At 34.6% G+C, this 18610-nt stretch overlaps 3 protein-coding genes across 6 annotated transcripts; 1 reads left to right on the top strand and 2 right to left on the bottom strand.

The window, feature by feature from the left end:
• On the bottom strand, positions 684 to 6584 carry LOC18586297 (golgin IMH1). The gene is made up of 5 exons (XM_007009566.2): positions 6293 to 6584; positions 4466 to 4925; positions 2401 to 4369; positions 2023 to 2229; positions 684 to 1337 (listed from the first exon to the last, which is right to left on the bottom strand). Exons 2-5 carry the CDS (start codon positions 4822 to 4824, stop codon positions 1017 to 1019), a joined length of 2856 nt encoding a protein of 951 aa, XP_007009628.2. The 5' UTR covers positions 4825 to 4925; positions 6293 to 6584; the 3' UTR covers positions 684 to 1016.
• Positions 8566 to 13238, top strand: LOC18586296 (macrophage erythroblast attacher). The gene is made up of 7 exons (XM_018129285.1): positions 8566 to 9001; positions 9841 to 10035; positions 10504 to 10626; positions 10915 to 11100; positions 12015 to 12148; positions 12497 to 12683; positions 12781 to 13238. Exons 1-7 carry the CDS (start codon positions 8660 to 8662, stop codon positions 12880 to 12882), a joined length of 1269 nt encoding a protein of 422 aa, XP_017984774.1. The 5' UTR covers positions 8566 to 8659; the 3' UTR covers positions 12883 to 13238.
• On the bottom strand, positions 14133 to 17725 carry LOC18586295 (serine/arginine-rich splicing factor RS2Z32). Of its 4 annotated transcripts, none has more exons than XM_007009558.2 (7): positions 17604 to 17725; positions 16682 to 16795; positions 16095 to 16134; positions 15854 to 15949; positions 15242 to 15441; positions 15051 to 15137; positions 14133 to 14784 (listed from the first exon to the last, which is right to left on the bottom strand). In XM_007009558.2, the coding sequence occupies exons 2-7, from the start codon at positions 16786 to 16788 to the stop codon at positions 14400 to 14402; spliced, it is 915 nt and encodes a 304-aa protein (XP_007009620.1). In that variant the 5' UTR covers positions 16789 to 16795; positions 17604 to 17725; the 3' UTR covers positions 14133 to 14399. The 4 variants fall into 4 exon arrangements, with proteins under 4 accessions (XP_007009620.1, XP_007009622.1, XP_007009623.1 ...); XM_007009560.2 differs by having other exon boundaries at positions 15051 to 15131; XM_007009561.2 differs by having other exon boundaries at positions 15051 to 15122.

The following is an 18610-nucleotide window of genomic DNA, read 5'->3' as shown; positions in this document are numbered from 1 at the left end:
ATATAACATTTATTTTTATATTGTATTTAATTAAATATTTATACTTTTATTTAAGTCAAATAAACTCTTTGTGATTAATAGTTAACTAATTATCATTTTATGATCATATGACATTGTGTTATCATATTATATCAACGTACTATACCATTATCTATTATAACATGTTAATATGTCGATGTAATATACAATGATAAGTTATATTTTAACTAACTCAACCATTAATAATAATTTTTTTTATTCCAAATAAAAAATATAAATATTTGATTAAACTTATTGAAAGAACAAAGACTTATTTAGATTTTTTTAAACAATATTATGACTTTTTTATTTTGCATAATGTATTGGCATAATATATAATCTAATGTAATATTTTATTCTTTCATAAATAAAAGTACTAATTAAAGATTATTATTTGTAATGACGTGTTTCTAACTCAATTGAACAAACACTTTTGTACTAATTAGGGTTGCTTTTTCCTTTATTTGAGTACTTCTATGTGTAGTGTGAATCTGCAATTATATGGTTTATATTAATAGAAATACAGAAGTCACTTTAATTACATTAATTAGGAAATCCCAGCCTTCTATTTGTGGGCCCCTTTTGCACTAGTGGGGGTCCACCTTGGCCCAAGCCTTCATATTTAGTTGATGCTTTCATTGTCCATGTTCATGTCAACAAAATCCTTTGTCTAAATCAAGAAACGCATCTATATTTTGCATTTACACAAGGATGAACACAATCAATGCAAACCCCATACTAGAAGAAGATCATAATTCTTCTGGTTTTATGAGATGAAAACCAACCTACATACAATTTGGTAACAAGACTTTAATCTATAACAAAAGAATCAAGGTGTGTGTGTGCCCCCTTTTTTCACTTGCTGCTCACCCTAGACTTCATAAAGAAAACAGAAAAGAAGAAAGATAAAAGCAACCTCAAGAACAGGAATTCAAAAAGTATAAGGCTATGAACAGTGTGATTATCCACCCACAAACCAAAACCAACCTTTCTGTCAATCATTCCAGGAGGAATTCCCGCGTAGAATCAGGACTGCCAAGAAGGTCAAAAGTTTTGTTGTTGTTTAGAGTGTCTTTCAAGATTGTAATCTGACCTTCCTTTAGGAGTATATCCTCATCCAGAGCTTCTATCTTCTTTTTCAACACATTAACCTCTGAGTTCAAAAGCATGTTCTTCTCACTATACTGCTTCACCTCTTCCCAAATCAAATCTCTCTCTTGGGAAACCTTAGGCAGTATCCCCCTCAAGATGGTTAGTTCTTTTGTTGATTCCTTCAAGTCATTCTGAAGATGGCTTATGTTATCGTCTTTCTTCAGTATCTGTTCAGATTAAACGTAATTGAGGAATCAAAATGCTGCAACAGTAATTAGCCAAAAAAGTCCTACAAGCTTTTAGAAGCATGTCCTCTTGTGAATGGTGATACAGTAATAACAACAAATACATGACTCTAAGATAAAATATATGTTTGAATGATCACAAACACAGAAACATGGCCAGCTTCACAAATGTCAAGCAGCTACAGGGATGCAACTCATACCAACTCTAAGATACCTGTGCAGGTTCCATGATGCGTGTGTGTGTGTGATTACACTTGTTGATTTGGTGTAGTTCTATAAAGTGGAAACTATTCTTTCCTCCAGTTCTCCCATTTTCTGTTTTTCCTGCCTTTCATTTCTGTTTTTGGCTTCTTTGTAACAATTTTGACTAGGGGACAGTACATCAAAAGATGTAAATCTATTTCTCATCCTCTAGCGGATGATGCGCTAAAGATTGGTTACTGTAAGTTCCATTAGAAGATGTTCCAGCAAACAACGTAGCTGTTTTCAATTACAACAGGATTTCTAAATGTGCAATAAGTCAAAAAGTAATTAAACATTGGACCTAGAAAGAAACCTATTTCAGTGGGTAGTTACTTTGTTGCACCTACCATTCACATACAAAATAATCTATAACAATTTTTTATTTTGAAAATTTAATCTATAACATTTAAACATCAAAAGTTACCTGCAGTTCAAGATCCTTCAACCTGTGGGTGAGGCAGGAAATGTTGTCCATTGCATTTTGTACTTCACATCTAAGGATGTCATTACCTCGCACACCTGCTGCCAGCTCAGCTTGCAACTGCTCTACTTCCAGCTCTTTTGAATATAGTTTTTCCCTCAACAAACTTGTAAGCAGCGTTTCTGCTTTAAGCTCAGTTCTTATAATCTCCTAGAAAAGTGTAAAGTAAACATTAATAAAAGAAGTGAGTATAAACTTAAAAGAACACAATATGCCCAGATTTGAAAGAAAGAAACAAGTCTAATGAATAAACAAAATTAAACAATGAAAAAAGCCTTATAAACATTGCATAACAGCTTCAACTATGAATATCAGCAGTACCTCTGATGATTGATTGTTGAGTTTCATTGACCCATCAGGATCCATACATGCCGAGTGACACTTCGAGCCAACTGCACTGGATTTCTCATGCAGCAAATTGGCTATTGTCTGCAAACTCCTTGTTAGGCTTTCAATTCCACGTTTAAAGCCTTGCACTTTCACATCAGATTCAACAATAAATTGACCATCCAGACCCTGGTGAGTTTCTTGAAGCTGACTGGCTCTTCCCTTGATGAACTCAATTAACTTGGAAGACAAGTGAGTGCTCTCATTAAGCATAGAGAGTCCCTGATTCTGCAAACAGCATACACGACTCCGCATTTCCTTGTCTAGCTTGAAGGTTAAAGCACCAATGTCTTTTCCATTACCTTTTAAGCGATTCAACAAGTCGATATTCTCATGCCGAAGAGAACCAACTTCAAGTCTATAAGACTCCACTTCCCTTCTTAATGCTAATTCTACTCCAGTCAACCTCATTTGCTCCATTTGCAATTTTTTCACCTGCTTTTCATTCTTTTCCATCGATTGCATCTTCCCAATATCCTCACTGTATCCTTCTCGCAACCCTTCAATTGTTTTCTCTTGCTCACTGCAGGTTCTCAGTAACCTTGTAGTGGACTTTTGCAACTCCTTGCACTCTTTCTCTTTCTCTTCAAAATTTCGTCTAATGCAATCTAGATCTTCTATTGCTGCTCTATACTTCTGTTGTGACTCAGAGAGATTTTGCCTTAGATCCTGATTCTCTTCACTTATCTCTTCCACCCTTCTAGTCAAATCTTTAAGTTGTTCTGCTGAATATGTCATAATGCTCCTGTTTTCTATTTCCTTCTCATTAAAGGAAGAGACTTCTCTCTGAAGTGAAACGTTTTGCTCTGCTAGCTCTCGAACTCGTTCACGAAGCCTTTGCTCTTCTAACTGGTACTTCTCAAGCTTAAATGACCAATCACTTGACCTTCTGTCTAACTCTTTTTCCAATCCCGACTGTAACTCATGCTTTTCCTTCTCCAATTTTTTGGTCTGTGACTCCAATTCTGCCCTTGCCATTCTCAGTTCCTCCCTAGCAAAAGCTCTCTCAGCAATTCTAGATTGTAGAAGATCTGACACCTCAAGTGCCAAGTTTATTTTCTCCTGTATTAGGTGTCTAATGGTCTGAATGAGTGATGAAACATCAAAACCACTATCCCGTAAAAAGCTTTCCTGCGCAAGAGCTTCAGAAAGAAGTATGACCCTCTCCTCAGCTTCTTTAGATCTTCTTTGTAGCTCCACATCTGCATCCTCTTCTGTTTCAAAAGAGTCCAAACCATCATCACTGCCCCCAGATAAACAATTTTGCTTCTCCAAGCTTGAGAAATCCTCATGATATCCAATAACATTTGCGTAAGGCTCATCCATTACACAGCTTTTTTGGGCAAACATATCCAATTTGGAATCAGGGCATCTATTCAAGTAACCACCATATACATCTTCAGTTGTGATTGGAATATGATGGTTGAATTCCTTTGAACTTGATCTGGGGACAGCATGAGTCTGTGAAAGCCTCTCAACCACGTTCTTTGCAATCTTCCGTGGTGACTCATGCCCAAACCCGTTTTCCACCCAGTCTTTAGATGAGAAGTGAAGACGTGTGCCTTTAGCTTCCCTAAATGAATGAGACACATTTTTCTCTTTAACACTATCTGTTGGAGATGAAGGGGCTGTATATTGAACTCGTGGGGGAAGCCTCCCACCACCATTTCGAAGATTATTTCTTTGTGAACTGTTCTTGGACTTGCTACTTTCCTGCTGCTGTTCTCCATCAATATAGCGGTCTATAACTTTACTTGACACATTGCTAGAGCAAGACGAAGAGCTTCCAGATGAATCATGGTGCATCCTTGAAAAACTGGAAGAACAGGGCCGCTCAAAACCAACAGCTGCCACTTCACATCGTTTAGCCTTAGATTTCTTCTCAGGAGTAAGAGCCCTACGCCTGGAATAAACCACAACAACTCATGTTTTCAGAAAATGAGGTATAATCCATGAACTAATATACTCCATACAGAAACAAGCACATCAAATGCCTTACCGAGATGAGTGGTCATACTGCTGATGTGGAGTAATATTAGGAGACCTATTTTGATCATTTGAGGAAGAAAAATGTTGCTGACCTAGCCCATCAACAAGAAAGGCAGCTGATGACAAAGAACGACTCCTTCGAAGACATGAACTGTTACTAAAGCTTGGGCTATCAGATATTTGCTTTCCAGATTTTCCGAACAAACGTCTCGGACTGCGAAAACTGTAGTCAGCCTTGTCTCCAAGTTGATCATTTAACTCACGATCCAACGGGTTTTCCCAGTAAACTTGCTTATCTGCTGAAGGTGAAGGAACAGCATTGCTGTTACCATTGCTAGAGGAAGATTTGAAGAAAAACAGCTTCTTCATCTCTATATATCATCAACAAGAACTGCTAGCTTTAGCTCATGAAAATTTCTGGAGCTAATCCCGATCTTTTATAACAAGCTTTGAATGGGACCTCAAAGAACCTGGAGTTAGAATACAAAAACCATAAAAGTTAATAAAAAAGGAGAAGGACATCAACAACACACAAACATCATCAAGATCACTGGAAAGAGTGGGGACAACCTATAAAGCAGATACCAGGAAAATAGATCTTGGTTAAGAAACAAGTACATATAACTCATAACGAGTTCACAGCTATGGAATTTATATAACAAATAGCAGAAAAAGAAAGCATATGCAACATTAAGATGCCAATCATGAACAAGAACATGAGACAGAGAAATATACCCTGTTTATGCATTGACAATATTAATATGCTAAAACCATGAAAAAAAAACCCCCATGTTTTATGATTGATTTAGTTGGACAAGCCAAGCAAGACAGCAAAATAAATAGATATCCAAATCACAAAAACGAAGGTATGCAAAATGAAAAGAATTAAATAGAACTTCCAAATCAAAAGTTAGTAAGTAAGATTCACAGAAAGATAAAAAAAGGGGCAAAAAAAAGGAAAGTCCAAAAAGAAAAGAAGAAGAACCTGCAAACAGTGCAACAACTTTAATAAGAGAGCAAGGCTTTAGAAACCAAATACCATTAACCAGGTTTACATACAAATAAATAAAACCAGCAAAAGAAAAAAAGAAATACTTAGATATATTATTATACAACTTTACTTTTACAATTTCAGCAACTATCAGTCGCCTGCAAAAAGATTTTTTATTTAAATATTAAACAAACAAAATTATGTATAAAAGCCATATCTGTCAGAGGCTCAGAGCAGAGCTTGAGATTGAATCTGATCCACCACCCCATCAGGGTATAGTTATAAAAAAGACCAAGTTACCCTCAGTCGCCATTTTCAACTCCCTATAAACCTCCCAAAAACCCTTTAGAAAGAATAAACAAATGAAAACAATTTCATAAAGTCTGACATAAAAAAGAATCCCAAGGCTAATCATCATAGAAAAGTAATTTAGGTATGGCGGAAAATGAAAAATCTTTAGTAAATGCTAAGTATAAAAGAATAGAATTGAAATCAGTAAGTTGGAAACTGAATTACAAGAAAACCATAAGAAAACAAAAGAAAAGATTTGTACTTGAGAAACAGAGCATGAGAAAACAATCACTGAAACTTTCTTTTCCATTTTCCTTAAACTTTCTCAGCAACCAAACATACCATATGATAAAAAAAAAATAAAACAGAGAGAGACTCACAAAATTTCCCAACTCAGCTTCCTTCTTCAAACGGTCAAAAAAATGCAGAAACCCCAAAAGCATAAAAATTTAAAATGAAACCCAGATCATAAATTCATGGATTCAACTCAAAAAAATTAATCTTTATTTAAAAATAATAATAAAGAAGATTGAATCTTTGCATTTAATTACTTACCATTAAAGGAGAGATTCTGAGTTTACTCAGGAAAGTTCAAATTTTTCAAAATTCAAAATTAAAAAACAAAATTTCCCCCGAAATTTAAGGGCCTTAGACAAGATTATCCAGACAAAGTGAAGAAACTGAGCGCCAGAGAAAGACAAGAAGTTGGAGTTAACGGCGTCAACGACCGGCGTTAAATAACGGCTGGAACTCCTGATGTGACGGTGACGGAACACGTCGGCCGTTAGACTGTGAGTGAGACAGAGAGAAAGAAGGAAATGATGAGATAGGAAATTAAAAGGGATAGGCGGCCAATAGCAGAGCAGAGGAGCGTTTCTTTTTTTGTTTGCTGAGTGGGAAATAAAGGAAAAGGTTGAGGGTAGTTCCGTCATTGAAGGATGCTTTTGAATTTTCTTCCGCTTGGGAGCGGGGGAGGTTTTGATTGGCTGGATTCAGTTGCAGGGAAATTTCGATTGGGTCCCACTGTGGAGGCTGAAGCTGGACCGTTGGTTAGTGGGGTCAGATTGTGACCGTTGGTTTCCTATTTAAGCTTTGCATTGATTAAAACAAAAGATTATGATTATGATTATGATAATGATGGATCATTATTCATCAAAAGACAATTTACTTAATTAATTTTAGATTTTTTGACATAATAATTTGTATGGAATCAGTAAAATCTTTTAAATTATTTAAAAAAATCTAAATAAATTATTAATCTTTTATTATATTCAATTAAGTTTTTGTATTTATATTTTTATAATTATCATTAATTAAAACATCATTTGTCATTTTATATCATATAATATTGACGTAACACATTAAAATATCATAATAAATAATAATATGACATATTGTTGTGATCACGTAACATTTTCATCCTCTATATCAACATAACATAATAAATATTATTTTAATTAATAATAATTATCAATTTAATTATAAAAATTTATTCGAATCAAAATAAATATATACAAATTTAATTAAATGTAATAAATAATAAAAATTTACTTAAATTTTTTTAAATAATTCAAACATACTTTCAAAAACCCAATAAAAAACATTCAATAAAATAATAGTTGATTGATTAAAAACTTAATCTACTTTTATTTTTGACGTAAGAAAAAATTCACAACTGTACAAGAAAGTACTTCCAAAGACCAATTATAGCCAATAAAAAGAACATTAAAAGTTAAATTAAAAAGAAAAAAAATGAGAAAAAGAATATATAAAAAAATAATGGGTTGTGGACATAATCTCCAAATTCTGTGTCATTTTCATCATACACAATGATGCCTATTCCCTTATTTCATGCAAGCTTCTATGGGACTGCAAGATGATAATGATGATTCACAAAAGTAAACCTTATAATACATAAACAATACTTGACATTTATAATTTAATTAAGAAGGGAAGTTGTGCATATATTTTTTTCTCNTTAAAATAAAATAAAATAAATTATAATATATATATATATATATACACATACGATGGAGTCGGAGAATTGACACGTGTTTATTAAATATATTTATATTAAATAATAAAAAATTAATTATTAAATAAATATATAAAAATTATTAATTTTGTATTTAAATTTTAAAAATTTTATCGTCGACGTATAAAATAGTAATTTTGAAAAACAAAAAAACAAAAAGATTTCAAAGTTGGTAGCTATATGATGTGACCTTTCATTAATTGAGGATGTGCTTTGTCTTTGCTTTAAGCTAATCAAAATCTACATCAATTTGTTAAGCTAATAATTGAGTTTTCTTTTTTGTTTTTTTGACACATTTTACAAAGTTAGTAGAAACTACTCAATCTCAAATTAATTAAGAAAATTCAAAGTTAGGTAAAATTTATTCAATTTTTTGACTTATCCTAACTTTTTAACTCTTATATATTTATTTTTAAATTTATATTTAATGCATGTCTGCATATAATATTTATATATTATCATTTAATTATAGAGTGCTACTTAATAAATGTAAAAAATTAAAAATTATTTTTTTAAAATAAATAATTTAAAATTTATAAATATTTATTTTTAAAATTTTAATTTTGAAATTTTTTTATTAATGAAGTGACAATATTTAACTTAATAACATGGAAATAATATTTTATGTATAAAATTTGGGCTTAAATTCCCAAATGAGTATGCATAGATAGGCCCAATTCAAAGCCCAATTGTCTTAATCAAACCAACTTGCTTGATCCCTCCTTGTTCCCACTTTTCGGGATACAAACGCTGTCGTTTTCTTCCATCACCTCCCCGTTTCCTTCCCCATCTAAAAATCATTCTTTTCTTCTCTACTCTTCCACTAAACTCAACCAAAAGAGAGAAAAAAAAAAAGGAAGTTTTTATTTTTTATTTTTAATTTCCAAATGGAAATCGATCCCCTTCCAAACGGCAGCGGTTCGGTGGGGACAACAATCCCCGAAGCCGCCGCCGCCACGACAACCGCAGCCACCGCCGCATTGAAAACAACGCCGTCCTCGAAACTGAGCCAGCTAACGGAATCTTTGAAATTAGAGCACCAATTATTGCGTGTTCCCTTTGAACATTACAAGAAAACGATCCGAGCAAATCACCGAGCCGTCGAGAAAGAAGTCTCCGCCGTCATTTCGAGCGTCGCTGACGTGGCTGACTGTAACGAACCCTCTAAAGAGGACGCCGTCTTGAATCTCACCTCCCTTGTTTCCCGTTTGCAAGGCCTCAAACGCAAGGTAAAAAGAAAAATAAAAGAAGAAAGAAGAAGCTTTTTTAATTTTATTTATTTTCTTTAATTAGTTTTATATTCTTTTTAACTTCTTGGAGGTCTAAAAGATAGAAATTTTGGATAATTTTGAGTGCAAGATTACTGGATTTTAATTTGATTTAAAATGGATGAATTTGTATAAGATAGAAAGGGAATAAATTAATTTGATTGAAGATGGACGGGTCTGTATGAAAGTTGAAAATTTTACAATTTTACTTAAATAATATGAGATTGTAGAATTAAATCAAGGACAAATTGTATTTCGCATGAATTTGTATGGAAAGTTGAAAATTTTGACAAATATTGATCTTTGAATCTTATCATATTGGATTTTGGGAGATAAATGAAGGTTAAATGTGAAAAAAGCCTGAATTTGTATGAAATGGCAATGGATTGAAATAGCCTACGCTGGCGCGTAAGAAATTGTAGAAAGCCCTGAGATGTTTAAGAATTTTATCGGTGTCTTATGTTTCATCAAATTTAGATTTTCTTCAAAAATCAATATTTGTTATCCTAACTGATAAGTAACCCTTTGTAAATTCGTGGGTAGTGATTCCTATATGTTTCTATCTTCGACAATGCAAACATTTGATGATTATATGGATTATGTGATGGTAATTTCCAAGCAATGGTTTTGTCCTTTTGTGTTTCATTATAAGAGATTGGACTGTATAAATTTGTTTTCCAAATTGTCAATGGTTTTGTCCTTTTGTGTTTCACGAATAAAGAGATTGGAATGGATAAATTTGTTTTCCAAATTGTTGAGTAGCCCCCTTAAGTTCATGCTATATGCTCTTAATAATTCAGTTGGAAGAGGGGAGTCGAACAGAGAACTTACAGGCACAAAGGTGTCGGGCTCGTCTTGATCACTTAGAATCAGTGGATGCTGAGAACCTGTCTGAATGGAATAATGTGCGATTGAAGCGGATTCTTGTGGACTACATGTTGCGAATGTCATATTATGACACTGCAATGAAGCTGGCAGAAAGCAGCAACATACAGGTAATTTTACATGCTTGTTTCTTTTCATCTGTTGACTATGGAGGTGTTAACGGTGTCAATTTTTAGGTGTTCACGTACACTCATGTTTAACTTTTTGGATCAGAATGCTTCGTCACTCATCAGTGTTTCTAGCTTTGGGTGGGCAGCTTTTTAATTTCGCCTTAAATGCTCATGAATGAAAACATTCTTGTCATCTTTGTCAGAGTCTCCACTGTGATTTCCAATTATATTCTTCTTAATAGCTACTGAGATCCAATAGAAACTTTTTGATCATTTTAGCATTCAGTTAGAACTAACTGCACTGCATGAATTTGACATCATGTACCACCTTTCCTGAGAAACACTTTGGTGTGATCAGAGTTTGTCAATGACTCTTCTATGGTTTGAATAAATGTCATTTCATAAAAATAAATAAATTACTTTTGTAAGGCATATGCACTTGAATTAATATTGGATTTTATTTGCCAGGATCTTGTTGATATTGATGTTTTCCAAGAAGCTAAGAAAGTTATTGATGCCCTTAGAAATCAGGAGGTGGGTCCTGCTCTTGCCTGGTGTGTGGATAACAAATCACGGTTGAAGAAGTCCAAGGTATGCATTCATCAAGTTTTCACAGTTGTCTTGATCATTACTCTCTTTGAGTTTCACTTGATATTTTAACATTTCCAGAGCCACAATTGCTGAGCTTTCATTTTGGATTATCATCATTTATGCTATTAAATTACTCTATTAGCTGCATTCATTTCTGGCAAGTGCATTCAATGTACTTACTGTCAAAATTTTGCGGATATCCCAAATTGCATTATAGAGCTGTGATTTTAGATTATATCCAGGAATATGTCTAAGCTTGAATCATTTTGTTGTTGCTTTTGATGATAGAGCAAATTTGAATTCCAGTTGAGACTTCAGGAGTTCATTGAGTTGGTACGAGCTGAAAACCATATGCGTGCTATTTTGTATGCTCGAAGGCACCTTGCAATATGGGGAGCAACTCATTTGAAAGAATTGCAGCGAGTCATGGCAACATTGGCCTTTAGAAGTAATACTGGATGTGCTAAGTACAAGGTAAATTTGATTCCTCCTTTGAATAGACTTCTGGTTCAAGTTAGTATAGTTACTCGTGTTGCTTAAGTAGAACGATTGTTTGACAATAATAAAGATAAAAGAATCTTAAGTAATGGAAGTTAACGCAAAATAAACTGCTTCTGGCTCTGTTTACTTAATGAGGTCAATTGTTTGTTGCATATTAATATCATTGATGACCTGGTAGATGTGGAGCATTCTTTTTTTTAGAAAAAAATGGCAATAAATAAATAGCCTTGTTTTTGTTTGACACAAGTAATTTGTATATTTGGTTAATACAGCCAGCTAAAATCGTATTATTTTAAAACATCACCTCTTCCTACTTTTGCCTAATATTGTTCCAACAGGGATTAATCCTAATGCTTCCCTTCACTGCCTATGTACTTGTGGAGTCTGGCATAGTGTTACTTCTGATCATTTTCATGCTTTTATTTGTTAGTGATAAAGCTTTTTGTTCATTTAGATTCCAGAATATGAAAACAGGTATGAATACTTACCTGTCTGCCAAAATATGAATACTTACCTCATTGTATGTAAAACTTACTTATTAATGGCTAGCTTATTTTGCTTTGTTATTTCTTACATATCTTTAAACCACTCATTTTTGCTGCTACTAGTAGTGACACTGCTTTGCTATACAGATAATTTTCCCCTTTTATTTAGCTTCCTAGGTACCTAGAAAGGAATTTTTTTCCTTTTCTTAGCATTGCTTACTTAACATCTGCCATGGGTTAGATGTTTACCAGTAAATGACCACTCTATCACCGAAGTAGCAGTTTTTCCTAAAATTCTATTTAAGTGAAACTCTTACGTTTTATATTGTCTTGTCTTATGGAAGAGTTGATAAAGCACAGGTTCAGCCAATGCTCATATGATTTCTTTTGATTTGCGTCTAGGTTTTGTTTGAACCTAAGCAGTGGGACTTCCTGGTAGATCAGTTTAAACAGGAGTTCTGCAGGTTATATGGCATGACCCTGGAGCCATTGCTGAATATTTACCTACAAGCAGGCTTGTCTGCTTTGAAAACTCCGTATCCTTACAGAGACTGCCATTCTCTAACTGCCTATGGTTTTATCTATATTTATCTAGTAACTCTGTAGCCTAAGTTACGTCAACAGAGCACATTAACTGATATGAACACTCATCAAATTGGTGTTTAAGATTAGAGAGAAGTTGTGAGAATCGTACTTTACTTGTGTGTGCACATACATGCTTGCACATCTTTTGTTGAGTATATCTAAATTCCTAATGATGAGATGAATTATTATTGAATCTGTTTGATTGGTGCTCGAGTTCTGCTCTGCTTTATAACCTTTCAGTGCCTCACTTGTATTGCTAATATTTTTGCAAGTACAGTTGTTCTCTTGACATGATTTAGATACTGTTATGAAGATGACTGCACCAAGGAGGACCCATTGTCACAGGACAGCTTCCGGAAGTTGGCATTGCCTTTGCCATACTCCAAGCAGCACCACTCAAAGCTAGTATGCTACATAACCAAAGAGCTAATGGATACAGAGAACCCGCCGCAAGTCTTGCCTAATGGCTATGTCTACAGCACTAAGGTTCACATTTTTCTCGACAAATTTTACATTTTACTGATAGTGTTATTGTTATTTTTTTCATTGTGCTAGTGTTTTGACTTATTGTTTTGTGTGGCAGGCTCTCAAGGAAATGGCTGAGAAAAACAATGGTACTATTACATGTCCAAGGACGGGTCTGGTCTGCAATTATTCAGAGCTGGTAAAGGCTTATATCTCATAAATCTGCATGGTCAAGACTTGTAAACGTATTTAAGAGAAAAATTCTTCCGGACTGTTTCCTCAAGTTGTTGAGCGATTTCTGCACCATCTGTGGATACTTCGGTGCTTATGACATTTGAAAATTTTCTGATTCCAGAACTTTACATAGCAATTCTTCTTGTACCTTAAAAACTTGTTAGTTTTTGAAGAATTCAGCTCTTGTGAATATGCAGGACAAAAAAAAAAAAGAAAAGTTCATTTCCTAGTAATTTTTATTAACTTGTCTGTTTAATTAGCAGAAAAAAAATATAAGCTACTGTACATCTCTACCTTATTATGCAATTGAATAAGAACCATTTCCTCTTAGTTGATTATATACATTTGTTTAAGTTAGTATTCTACAGCCACTAGTTCTTTGGATGTTAAAGTTATATACTTCCCAAGGCAAACAAACCATTTTTTGATGTTTGAAACCTGATCAGTAACCTCTCCAAGCTTTTCTTTGGTCCGAGCCATTATGCAGAAGAAACTAGAGCACCAACTTTTGCGGCGGTGCCCGATGGCGTCGCTGCCTTCACCTTGTGTGGCAAAGCCATTGCCTATTTGCCTTTGTTAATGCTTTCCTTGTAAGCGGGTTGAGAATGGAAGGCAAAAGTTGGGGTCTCTAAAACCGGACCTGACCTGACCGGAAGAGATAGCCCAATAAGTAAGTAAATCTGAACTAATATTTGATTCATTTCTTTTCATTTGAATCACTTGTGCAACAGACCTGTCTATAATCAAGATCACCTTATGATATCTTTCATCTCATACCACTGTTGACAATTCCAATGAACACTATAATCCTGTTTGATATGCAGAACAGTTTCCGAGTTTGACTAAGAAATCGCATTTATCAATTTTCAAAGTGATCACAAACGACACTTCGGGCAATGGATTGATGGCGTGAAGTTCAATGAGCTCCGTCAATGTTGAGTAGCAACCAATCTTGACGCACGACAACCATTCAAATCATTCGACAGCAGCATCTACGGGAATAATGTATGACCAAAAGCAATTAGCATCTTCCAGATACATTTTGATCAGAATGATCTTTCTGCGAGTAATTATGCTGCAGTGGTTAAATAACGCTTGTTGGTGGTCGCATGATTTCTAAAATAAGACGAAACGAAAGAGTGACTGATCTTTAGGGAGCATTGGAATTCCAATTCTTTTATGTTTGGGCAGACGCACTGAGTTAGAAAATCTTACGAGTTGAGCCCTTGAGTGCCATTGAACCAAAAAAGAGAGATACTATTAAGTGATATTGTGCAAATCATAGATCATAGTTTATGCAGAAAATTATCAACTGTCATTCGCAGCTGTAAAAAGTAATTTGCTAAAGACAAGATAAAGCGGAACTTATAGAAACAAACTCCAATAAATCTCAACAGTGCTTAATAATCTAGAAGGAAAAGTTCTCCATCCATATAAAACTCAAAAGTGCTCGCAAACACAGATTGTTGTCACTAAGACATACCATTCAAACCACCAACTGCTTTAATTTGATTCACTGCGCCTAGGAGAAGCATGATTCTCATCATCATCGTAGATTGGGCTCCTGTCATCCCTAGGGAGTGGGCTAGGGCTGCGGCTGTGGCCGTTTTCCTTCGCAGAGCTCCTATAAGACCTTCCTTCGACATCAGCTTCACGGTCAGGGCTTCTGCTCCTTCCCCTAGGACTTGCACTGTAATCTGAACCATTGGTGTGCCTGCGGTCTCTTGGAGAAGGGCTACCTCTCTCTCGTGGGCTTCTTTCATCAGGTGCTGGACTATGCTTCCTTCCTTTGGAGGGGGACGGAGAACCCCTGTGGCGCTTAGGGCTCCTTGATCTTCTATCGTCACGCTCGAAACTTCTTTCTCTCTTCACAGGTGATCTTGATCGACTGCAGAAGGTTAAAATTCAGCACAAAGAAGAATCAAGCCCAACAGTTTAACAAACCAAAATAATTCTGTAGATTAAATATTCTCCAATTCTTTTCACTTGCATGAGTGCTTTCACGCACAAACCATAGCAAAAGTACATTTTAATTTTGTTTTAGAATGTAATCCAACAAAAATAGTAAAGTCAGATTTGACTGAATTATGTCAGAAGGTAATTTGTATTAATTACAGAACAGGACTCTTGTTGCAAGGAAAGCTAAAAACTAACCTGTCGCTACGCCCCCTGCTGTAACTACGGCTTCTGCTTCTACCACGGCGGGGACTAGGTGAGCGTGAGTAACTGCGTGGTCTGCGGCTGCGTCAATATAGTTGTTTCTCAAGTAAACAAATTGGAAGTTTAACTTATTCCAACAAAACTGATCAGAATAAGACAAATAGATAAATGGGGAGGGAGGGGACCTCAGTTTCTTAGGACTGTTTTGACAATTTCTTTCTATGTGGCCTCGTTCTCCACAGCGATAACACTTATTCTTCCAATCTCCAGCTTTGCAATCACGAGCCCAGTGACCATCAATTCCACAGTTGAAGCAGCGTCCTGACCCAGGAGTAGGTCCTCCTCTTCCAGGGTAATCACGAGATCCACCTGGGCCACGGGGCACCTAAATGCAACTCAATTCAGATTCAACGTTCAAACAATATAGACTGTCACACAGCATCACACCATACCAGGCAATATATAACTATAAGGTCTGGGGGTGCGTATGTGTGTGTGCATATCATCAAATTAACATGTGATGGGCACACAATCACATGAACAGGTGGTTATAGTCAAATAAATGCAGTAACTAACTGAGCATGCAGATTTTATATGTGTCACATCACCCAAAGACCCAAAGGGATTAAGGATATAAATAAATACATCAAAAGATCAACCACTGAAAGATCAAATTAGCCAATGGCTTACATGTAATACTCGTAGCCTTTACAACATTATTGAGATATTATCATTTTAAAAAAGGAAACAGAAGCTAACGAAATCTCTTATATGTGACAAGTCATCAGAAAACTTACTCCCTTGGCGAATTCCACAATGATACGGCTTCCATCTAGATCTCGACCATTCAATGCATATCTTGCATCATCAGCATCTCTAGGGTCGCTAAATTCCTGTTATCAGGGAGGCAGTAGACACAAAAAGAAAGAAGAAAAGATCCAAGAGAAAAGATCATATTTACAACATATGGTGAAGAAATTTATATAAAAGGAAGAAAAATTGTTTGGGATCAAAATAAAAGAGTAGAGAAATACATACAACAAATGCATAGTCGCGCTTCATATCCACATCACGTATTCTGCGTAAACGGGTGCCAGAAACAGTAAGGCCATCATGACACAATTATCGAAGGGTTGATAGTTCGCCCCTCACAGATGAACCAAAAACACCACTTTTGAGATTGTTGCCATTTCGATAAAAACACGCAATAACACTATAGAAAGACTCGCCAAATCCACCAAGGTCACCCTCTCACCATAGACCTCCGGGTTAGGCAAAAGCCAAGAGACCTTCAACAAGATCATTCAAGTTAAACCACACAGACACGTGGAGGGTTGCAACATCCTCACTCATATTTTATAAGGAAGACCTGATGTCAAGCACTACAATAAGGGCTTGGCAAGGACTCTATTTTCTCCTACTTCATCATCACTACACCCTGAACCTATCCTAATGGCCATCAATACAAAAGAATAAAACAACCATGAACACCCGAACAGAAAAAATTAAAAAAAAAAAACATTTGAAACAAGTACACTAAATAAAATGCAGCAAGTAAACCATTCTACTAAATGCAATAATTATAAATTTTATAAATCCTTGAACCAAACAAAAGACTTGATTACCTTCCATATCTGCTAAACATGTCCTCTAGATCACGTGATCTTGTCCTTGAAGACAAGTGTCCGACATAAAGGCGAGTACCACTGCGGCGGTCATCATACCTAGGCATTTTTTTCCTGCAATAATTATTCCATGAGATACAAAAAAATACAATTACACAAACATTTACATAATTAAAATACACCACTTCTTAGTTCTTATAAAAACTAATAGAAGAAAGAGTTATTGTCCTATATAACACAATCAACAGTCTAATTTAAGTTCAAGGCTACTTGAAGCTCCATTTGACTGTTATTTTTATTACACCACTTGCTTGTGCTTCCTAAAAGCTTACTATGAAGCAAAAGCAAATAGTAGAACAGAAAATCATAATCAAATTTAAATTTAAGAGACAACAAAAATGCAATACTAAATCTGCCATGATTTTTTTTAATATAAAAGTAAAACCATGCATAATTCAACCAATAAAATACCATTTTAATTTTTTAATTCATCAAAAACATGTTCGCTTTTGAATCCAATTGCACACAAAATCAAGTAATAAAAGCAAGAACCAACCGTACCTAAACATACTACAAAACGAGAAAAAATAACAAAAAACTCGGGAAATTTTTCTGAAAACCTAAAATTAGACAACAAATTCAATCATAAGAGTATTATTTATTTTTTCAGATTTCAAAATTCTAACAACCTGAAGCTAAAGGAATACATCTTCAAATTACTATTACAAATCATACAACCGAAATAAATAAATAAACAATACGCTTGAAAAACTATGACATAAAAAAGCGGCAAAATTCAAATTTAAAAGCTCGAGAATCTTTCAGATCTATAACTGAATAATCGATAAATTGGACAATTAAGAGCATGAGATTTCAAATTGAAATAAAACGAAGAAATGAAGCTAAAAAACAGATTGCTTACGAGGGAATTTCAGAGGAGGGAGGCGAAGAGGGAGAAGAAGATGAAAAACCCTAGATTTTTCGAAGAGGAAGAGTGTGAGAGAGAGAGAGAGAGAGAGAGAGTGGGGGAGAACGAGAAAGAGAGCTTAAACGCGTCGTTTTCTTTTTTAATTTATAGGGCTAAGGATAAGGATCAGTCAAAAATCTGGAAATCCTGTAATTACCAAAAGACCCCCATTTTCTTCAATGGAATTACGATAATGGGCTTGTAAAAAGTGGAAAGTTTCAAACTTCCAGGGCCCGTACCCTTTTTCCTTTCCCTTCTTTTGCCGAGGAAATCCAACACTTAATTGGTAAGAAAAAACCATAGGATGAGAAGGAAAATAGGTTTCTTTTGTTTGATAAGAAAGAAATATTCTCATATTTAACAAAAAGAATTCCTGAATTGTATCTATTTTCATAATGGAATCTCCATATTTTTATCTTACCCAATTAAATACTTTTCTTTTATTTCTATTGAAACGTTATATTACTTTTTAATTATAATTATCAGTTACTATATACATGAAATCTATCATCGTAGGTTAATTAAACGTGACAAAAGATGATGACGTGAATTTTTTTGTGATACGTGTCACATCATCAACACACTGTATCAAATTTCACGTATACAAAAAGTAACAGCTGTTATTGAAAATAAAGTCCGTTATGTTTTTGTTACGAGATCAAAACTCAATTGAGTAAAAATTTTTTTAAAAAAAAAGACTTGATTGAATACAAACAAAAAGAAAAGTTTAATTAGACACGATAAAAATATAAAAACTCAATTACAAAAATGCATATAATTCAAAAAAAAAAAAGAGTTTATGACACTCCTGAATCCGATTATTTATAAATAAGAAAAATAGATTGACAAAATCAGCTTGTGAAATTCATACCTTCCTGTCATTAAATAATAAGTTCACAAACTAAAAGAGAAAAAGAATCAGAGCAAAGATTGTGCTGTTAAATAAGGCTGCTAAGCCTTGG

This window comes from Theobroma cacao, chromosome 10, assembly GCF_000208745.1.
Source record: "Theobroma cacao cultivar B97-61/B2 chromosome 10, Criollo_cocoa_genome_V2, whole genome shotgun sequence".
NCBI lineage: Eukaryota > Viridiplantae > Streptophyta > Magnoliopsida > Malvales > Malvaceae > Theobroma > Theobroma cacao.
The sequence above is the reverse complement of the archived record's forward strand: the minus strand, read 5'-3'. Positions and strand labels throughout refer to the sequence as shown.